Source organism: Solanum pennellii, chromosome 8 (genome assembly GCF_001406875.1).
Source record: "Solanum pennellii chromosome 8, SPENNV200".
Classification (NCBI taxonomy): Eukaryota; Viridiplantae; Streptophyta; class Magnoliopsida; order Solanales; family Solanaceae; genus Solanum; species Solanum pennellii.
The window spans coordinates 7,648,763-7,657,985 of NC_028644.1; the positions used below are offsets into that span (position 1 = coordinate 7,648,763).

At 34.1% G+C, this 9,223-nt stretch overlaps 1 protein-coding gene across 1 annotated transcript; it reads left to right on the forward strand.

The window, feature by feature from the left end:
- The first annotated feature begins 2,789 nt into the window (after nucleotides 1–2,789).
- On the forward strand, nucleotides 2,790–3,233 carry LOC107027469. The gene has a single exon (XM_015228630.1). It carries the CDS (start codon nucleotides 2,790–2,792, stop codon nucleotides 3,231–3,233), a length of 444 nt encoding a protein of 147 aa, XP_015084116.1.
- The last annotated feature ends 5,990 nt before the right edge of the window (nucleotides 3,234–9,223 follow it).

Below are 9,223 nucleotides of genomic sequence, written 5' to 3' on the forward strand. Positions count from 1 at the left end.
ATAAACCAAGCGGAAAATAAATGTTATACAACAAAACATGAAGAAAGAACTTTGAAAAATATCCTTTTAAAAAACTTAATACGATAGATTAATGACTAAGTTCACCATTAAATTCATTTCTTTTAGTAGTTCACATATCCAAAATTGGTAGTAAGCAACAACAACAATAACGATAGTTTAATATTTAAAATATTTTATGTTCATATAAAATCTGAAAAAGACTACATCACACGTTACTACAACAAATTTAGCGATTATAAATATTGCCATTAATAAAGAATATTTAAGTCTTTATCTCTATTAGTTAAGTGCTATTAAAATCAATGTCGCTAAATACTTTAATGACATTTACAAATAGAGCTAAATATCATTAAAAATATATACTTAATAATAATTAATAAAAATTAATTGACGCTAACAATTATTTAAAATATATTGCATTAGCCGTAAGCTTAAGTTATATTAAACATAAAGCTTGAGGACAACTAATTAAAAAGAATCATATATTATACTAGTAGACAATCAGTAAATATTTCAATAATTGAATAAAATAACAAATAATGTCCAACGCTGAGAGATTTCTTCAAAGCTACTTAAGACAAAAGGGTTGACAATACGATTTAATTAGATAGGCGCTGACTCTCAAGACACATTATTTTTGCATAGTTGGAAAGACTAATTACAGGTCTACCATACTTTACTATGGCTAATTTTATAATTAAATAAAAATAATATAAGAAAAATAATCTTACATAACAACACGTAATATATTTATTAGGTTAGCATCCTTTTTGCTTGAGCGCAAATTTAAAAATGGATAATTATATGGTTAAAGCAAATTATATTACTTAATTACTCATCATAGCTATAGTTTGCTATAAGTATTTTTTGCAATTAATATTAACCATTAATTACATGGGCTAACTTCGATTTTGTATAATTAGGCATGACATATATGTATAATTCACTACATTTGTATAATTGATAACTAACAATTTTTTGCTTGATTTGTATTTGTATACACGATTATTTGTATTTGTATATGATGATGATTTCCTTTGAATTTTCAGTTCTGTCACATGCATTCAATCTTTTGGCGTATAGCTTTATAAAGTTTATATAAACGTGTAGTTTTCGGATTTTGTATAAAATAATTTATATAATGTAATTTGTATAATATATTTTGTATAATCGTTTTAAAGTTCATATGTTTATGTTTGTATCAATTCGTTATTTCGATTTTATTATATTTGTATAACACTTGACTTTATATTATCCAATTATACAAAAACACGTGAATTATACAAACAAGATGTGAATTATACAAATTATTGTCATCTCTCGCTCGTCTCTCTCCTCCCTCTCCCAATTTCTCTTACCTCTCTCCTCCCTCTCCCAATCTCTCTCCCATCTCTCCTCCCTATCCCAATTTCCCTCGCCATGATATACAAATACATATGTGTAATATATAATTAGCTAACCAATATGCATATCCAATTCAGCTTTCTCGCACCCTTTGCCCTCTATCGCTCACCTCTCTTCTCCCTCTACCAGTCTCGCTCTCCACTCTCCTTCCTATAACATCTAACTAAGAATCGTAATTAATAAAATATAGCCATGGAACGTAATTAGGCTATTTTTGAATGGCTATATGCAAAAGTTCCTTCATTAAAATGCACCGAACAATTTAAAATTTTGAAGTTTATCAAAAGTTAACACTTTTAGTTTTTATTAATATTTTGCAAAACTCAATTTATCATATTTGTGAAATTTACATGTAATTTCATTTCGGAAGGGGAGGAGGATTTTGTTGAGAATGATAATGAGAACCAAGTCGCAGGAGTTGTTCCAAAAGTTCAATTCGATCCAATGTTCAAAACTCAACATTTAAATCAATACCCTCGATCAAGAAAGCCCACACACTCATAACCCAATTTACATTTAATCAGTTTCCATTCATTTTGTACATAACACAAGATTCATTTCTTAGATACGTCTTCTAGAATTTGTATAGGTGTACAAAGTTTGTTAGATCTCTAGATTATTTTACATTTCTGCTATTTTGTATTAGGATAAATACCTGATTCTTCTTCAATAAAATTCACTCAGAAAATTTCCCACATTTTGCCTTCATAATTCTTCTAACTTTTTATATGGTATCAGAGCACCATTGAAGATCTTCACTGTCATATCCTCAATGACTAACTCTTCTACCACTGAGTCGAGTTCTCTCTCTGCTGCATTCAAAATTCTGGATACAAAGAAGTTCCTATTTCCTTCATCCTTCTGATTCATCGGGTATGTCCTAGGTAAACTCCAATTTCAAAGGAAAAGGTTATGGAGGATGGAGAAGATCCATGCTCATCGCTCTCTCAGCTAAAAACAAGTTGGGATTCACAAATGGAAATTGTAAATCCCCTATTGCCAGCAGTCCCGATCTACAGTCATGGAACAAGTGTAACGACATGGTCACCAGCTAGTTGTTGAATTCATTCTCTAGGGATATTGCTGATAGTGTCCTCTACTTCAAAACAACTGAATAACTCTAGAATGATCTCAAAATCAGGTTTGGGCAATCAAATGGAGCCCAACTCTTTCACTTGCAAAAATAGATGAGTAATTTCTTCCAAAGATCACTCAACATTGCATCTTATTATACCAACATCAAGGGGTTATAGGATGAACTTAATACCTTGAACACTAAGGTCATTTGCTCATGCACTTGTGATTGTGATGGAAAGGAGAAAATGGTGAAGTCATAACAAGATGAAAGTTTCATTCAATTTCTTATGGGATTGAGTGAGGCCTATGCTGCTGTAAGAAGCAACATCTTGATGATTTCTCCCTTACCCTCTATTATTCTTGCTTACTCTCTTCTCATTCAAGACGAGAAACAAAGAGAGATATTTGTTTCTTCTTATCCTGTAGGAAATCATTCATCTTATTTGGTGACCGATTGGAATGCACCACCTCAATATATTGGACACGGGAACAGGTCCCAAACACCTGAATACAAGAGTAAGAAGGGTAATCCATCATTGATCTGGTCCTATTGCAGGAAAGTGGGACATTTTGTTGACAAGTGCTACAGAATTAATGGTTTTCCCAATAACTTTAAGTTTACTAAGACCAAAAGGGAACCTATTGCAATCAGGAGAAATGTTGTGCTACCTTTTGAACTTCCTTGCTTTCCTAGTTCTCTTTCTTATTTTGCAGGCAATGCTGGAAATTAGTCAACGCAGGAATATGTATGTCATCTGATTCATCTATTGAATCAGGCCAAGGTCACTCAACCAGATGCTAACGTTGCTGACCAAAGTGCAATAGCGTCTTATGCTTGTAATCCTTCAACCTCATGCTTATTCTCCTTCAATTCTGAACCTTGGATTTTAGGTTTGGGTGCATCCCAACACATGTGTTCTGATCCCAGCATGTTTCACACTCTTTAATTTCTTCCTCAAACCATCGATGCTACTTTACGTAATTCCTCTAATGTGAGAGTCACTCATTCAGGAATTGTTGGTCTTTTTCCTGATGTTTTTATTCATGATGTTCTCTATATTTCTTCATTCAATTTAAATCTTTTATATGTGCATTTAATTTAAGTGTTTCATCAGTTTCTCATTCACTAAATGTGTTTTGCAGGCCCATACAATGAAAAGGCCTCTGATTTTTGGTGAAGCTAAGAATGGTCTCAATCAAATGTTCCCTTCAAGCATCAAGTCTCAAAGTCATTCCAACAAAGCTGAAGTTTCCTTTTTTAGTCATAGTTTTCCTTTTTGTAATTCCGTATCTAGTAAAGATAGTTCTATTTTCCATTTATTGCATGTAAGGTTGGGTCATCTCCCTGTTTCATCAATGACAAAATTGTTTGGTTTTTCTAAATCTTATTCTGATTATGCTTGTGATGTGTGCCCTCTTGTGAAGCAAACCAAATTACTCTTTCCTATAAATATTATCAAAATCAAGACAATATTCAAATTAATTCACATTGACACATGGGGACCCCATAAAAGTACAACTTACAATGGTTTCAAGTATTTTCTCACCATAGTAGATGATTACAATAGAGCTACTTGGACCTAATTTTTAAGTACCAAATTGAGGAAAGATATTAAAATAGTACCTTTTCTTTGTGTTAAGGCTCAAATTAATCCTTCAGTTTTCATATAGAGAACTAATAGACCCTCATGTTTGCAATATTGGTGCAATTTTGGTCCTCCTCCAAAATTCTACCTATTTTTTAGCATTGATTTTATCCATAACCTCTGTATGGGATGTTCAATCGTCATTTTATCTATTTAGGAGAAATAACAACTCCATATGAAAGAATATGAGAAGAAAAACACTTTGTTTTGTTTAGTAGAAATTGTATTGCAAGTAAAGTCGAGAGGTTTATCACAATAATTTCACGTGCAATAGTACAATTTTTTCTTTTCCTGCAAAGTCATATGTTAAGATGTTTTTAGTTTAGATGCAGTAATATTTATAGTGAATAAAACAAAGTTTTTTTCTTATCACCTTCTCTTAGATAAAGTTATTATTTCTATTATACATATAAAAAGACGATTGGACATTCCTTATATAAAATTTTGGACAAAATTAATGTTAAAAATAGGCAAAATTTTACGGTAGTATCAAAAGTGCACCAATATTGCAAACATGAGGAACTATTAGTGCTCCATGTGAAAACTCAAGGATCACTTTGAGTCTTAACCCAAATGTGAGGAACTATTTTGAGCCTTTCCTCTACCAAATCTAATGCATTCCCAATGTTGAAACAATTTATTTTCCTGGTCAAAAGACAGTTTAACAACAAAGTAAAATCTATCCGGTATGACAATGCTCTTGAATTGGGAAAGGAAACTATTGCCTATGAATTTATTCTTTCTCAGGGCATTTTATATCAAACATCTTACATTTCCACTCCACAACAAAATGAATTGTGTAAAGAAAACATAGACATCTTTTAGAAACCTCTTGAGCATTATTGTTTTAATCCAATGTTCCTGTTTCCTATTGGGGTGAATGTCTACTAACTGCTACCTTCTCAATTATCAGGTTTCCCTCTAGAGTTCTCAATGGTAAAATCCTCATGAGGTCTTGTTTGGTCCTCCTCCTAAGTATAAGTTCCATAAGGCCTTTGGGTATCTTTTTTATGCTTCTACTTTAACTCAAAATTGATCCAAGTTTTCACCTAGAGCTGTCCCTTGTGTTTTCTTGGGGTATCCTCCTAGACAAAAGTGATCCAAACTTTTATCTTTGGATTATAAAAAATGTTTGTGTCAAGGGATGCCCATTTTCCTGAATATGTTTTTCCTTTCAAGTTTACTTCCTCCTACCCTCCTATGTTTTCCTCTTCTCCCCCTCTTCTTATCTATGAATCTCCTTGTACTAATCTCCTTGTACTTATCTATGAATCTCCTTAGAAAAGAGCTATTTCAACATGTTAGCTTAAAGTCAATAAATTTTCAAGTTGAGGGTACATTTGACTTTTCAAACTTTATGTTATAAGTGTCTTTCATCCTACAACTAAATGGACACATAAGATTTTCTACATCTGTCTAGAATAATAACAACTATATCACTTCTCTTCTGACTCTCTTATTACAAAATACAAATGTAAAAAGCTCACAAAGGAAAGAATAAGGATTGCATAGTGTAAAGGAGAAAGTTGAAAGGGCAAATAAGGATTTGCAAAGTGTAACGGAGAAAGTTGAAAGGGCACTATTACTGCTTTTTTTTAACCATGCTTGTTATTTCAATTTTGCTGCAAATATAAATAAAAATTGAACATCATTTTTACATTAAATATGTAGCAAAAGACCCTTAATTATCTTTGCTTGATCTCTCAAAATTCTCAACCCCAAAGTGAGAAATAATAATAATTGTTTCCAAAATACCAATGTTACGATGATGATTTTCTTTTTTCTCTGACCATAAATGGATAGTGCATGATAGAAATTGGACATGTATCTTGGCCGATCAACGCATATAAAAGATGAACCTGAAACTAGTCAGTAACAATTTTGTTACCTCCACAAGGTAGGAGTGAGGTTCACTAATCTTCTTCTTGTTGTTGCAACTGTGAACTTCACAGGTCGAGAAAGATATGCAAATTTATCTTTTTTAAAAAAGAAAGTTTATCTTAGAGACGAAGAAAGAGTCGCAGAAAGTAGAGGGAAACACTTCAAAGGTTTGTTGCTCCTCTTTGCAATGCTTTTAATTTCAATTTTCGCTAAGAAAAATATAGATTGAACAACTCCTATAAGATAATTAAACTACCAAATGGTCACCTAATCTTTTCTTGTTCTCTCGAAATTCTCATCCCAAAAGTAAGTATTTAATAGTAGTAGTAATAATACTGATAATTGTTGCAGAAATTATGAGGTTATTATTGGGAATAAATCCGTAACAGAAATAATATTTGCGGTAATAAAGGCAATAAATGTGGAACACAACAATACGGTTAATCAACGAGAATAAAAGAGAAATAATGACACCAAGATTTTACGTGGAAACCCTCCTAAATAAGGGAAAAACCACGACCAGAGAGGAGCAACAAATATCACTATAGTAAGGATTTTACACTTGTATGTCTGAGCAAAACTCCAAAGACCACTACATATTCAAAAGAAATAACACTCTTTTGATTTTTCCACCTCACTACAATATCGCTCACACTCTCTATTTTCCTCACAGATTATTTTCCTCTATGACGCCTCACTCTTCTTTTCTCTCCTTTGTAATTTTTTTGGTGCATTTTTGAAATGAGCAAGGGCTCTGTATTAATAGGAAAATCTACTCCTACTGATGTCACCAGTGACATCACAAAAAACACAAGGTTTCAACCTTTTCACCTATGCAGATTTCGTGGTAAGATTTTAGTTGAAAAAGAAAATGATGAGCTTTGATTTGTTGCAGCATTTGTTGACTTTAACAATAAGCAACAAACAACATTCAATCATTCCTACATTTTAACTTTCCTTATGTTTATATACAATGGGTATAGACCCCACAAATCTCCCCCTCCATACCCATTCACCTGAAGGAGGTAGCTCTAGGTTTCTAGCTTGAGTGCAATGCCGACATGTTGTTTGCATAGCTTAAACTTGTCCCTTGATACCACCTTGGTCAGCATATCTGAAAGGTTTTCACTAGTAGGGATCTTCATGACCTGCATAGATCCGTCCTCTTTCTTTTCACGAATCCAGTGATATCTCACGTCGATATGCTTCGTTCTTGCATGATACATGGTGTTCTTGCTCAAGTCTATTGCACTCTGATTGTCATAATAGACGACATACTCCTTCTGATGCAATCCAAGTTCTTGAAGAAATCGTTTCAGCCATACCATCTCTTTGCCAGCTTCAGTAATTGCAATATATTCTGCCTCAGTTGTAGAGAGTGCGACACACTTCTGCAACTCTGACTGCCATTATATAGCTTCCCCTGAAAATGTGAACAAATATCCAGTAGTGAATTTTCTATTATCGAGGTCACCTGCCATATCAACATCAGTATAGCTCTTCAAGATTGGATCAGATCCTTTAAAACACAAGCAATCTCTTGTGGTACCTCTTAGGTACCTGAGTATCCACTTAACTGCCTCCCAGTGTTCTTTTCCAGGATCTTCAAGGACTCTGCTAACAACACCAATTGCATGAGAAATATCAGGTCTTGTACACACCATCGCATACATCAAACTCCCCACTGCTGAAGAATAAGGAACTTTAGCCATTCCCTCTTTCTCCTCTTTTGTTGTAGGACACATTTGTTTGTTCATTTTCAGATGACTCTCAAGAGTCGTGCTAACATGTTTAACACTCTTCATGTTGAAGCGTTCTAGTACACGTTCAATGTACTTCTCTTGATATAGCCACAACTTTCTTTTTGTTCGTTCTCGAACAATCTTCATCCCTAGAATTTGTTGTGCTGGGCCCAAGTCTTTCATGTCAAATGACTTGGACAAATCTTTCTTCAACTTTGCAATCAACTCTTTGTCTTGTCCTACAATTAACATGTCATCCACATATAACAACAAAATAATAAAATTGTTGTCAGAAAATCTTTTGAAGTATACATATGGATCAGAATAGGTCTTTGTGTACGTTTGACTTTTCATGAAAGAGTCAAACTTTTTGTACCATTGTATTGGGGCTTGTTTCAACCCATAAAGACTCTTATTCAATTTGCACACCATGTGTTTCTTTTCAGATAATTCAAATCCCTCTGGTTGCTCCATATAAATCTCTTCTTCCAAATCTCCGTGAAGAAATGCAGTTTTCACGTCCAATTGCTCCACTTCAAGATCTAGACTAGCTGCTATGCTCAAAATAGTTCGAATAGAAGTCATTTTGACAACAGGTGAAAAAATTTCATCAAAATCAATACCTTTCTTTTGTTCGAAGTACAATCAATCGAGCTTTGTACCTGACCAACTTGCCATTTCCATCTTTCTTGAGTTTAAAGACCTACTTGCACTTAAGCGGTCTTTTGCCTTTTGGAAGTTCAACTAGCTGGTATGTGCCATCTTTCTGTAGAAATCCCATCTCTTCGTGCATGGCTTTCATCCATTGGCTCTTTTCTGGATGAGATAACACCTCCATAAGACTTTCTGGCTCACCTTCATCATTGATGAGGACATACTCTGAGGAAGGGTATTTGGTTGATTCTACCCTTTGTCTTTCTGATCTCCTCAGAGGTTGAGATTTTTCTTCTTCTTCTGGGTACTCCATTTGCTCGGTATTATCACCAAGTTGCTCACCCTACTCAACAATCTGATTAGGTTTCTCTTCATGCTCAACAACTTCATCAGTCGTACTTTCTGCACTTATGGGATGGTTAGAAGAAGAAGGAATGGTAACAAGATCAGGGACTACCATTCTTTTTCTTGGCCTTCTTGGATAGATTATCAGCAGTTCCAACTTCACTTTCTCGAAAGATTACATCTCTGCTTCTGATGACCTTCTTCTTTACAAGATTCCATTGTCTGTACCCGAACTCTTCATCTCCATATCCGATGAATACGCAGGGAACTGATTTGTCATCTAGCTTGCTTCTTTGCTCCTTCGGTACATGTGCAAAAGCTTTGCAACCGAACACCTTTAGGTGCGAGTAAGACATCTCTTTGTTGGTCTAAACTCTCTTCGGAATGTCAAACTCTAACGGAACCGATGGGCTATGATTGATAAGATAACACACTGTCCGAACTGCTTCACCC

Excerpts from the sequence above, each read along its gene's own strand:
- LOC107027469 (XM_015228630.1), top strand. The coding sequence starts at position 2,790 with ATGGGATTGAGTGAGGCCTATGCTGCTGTAAGAAGCAACATCTTGATG.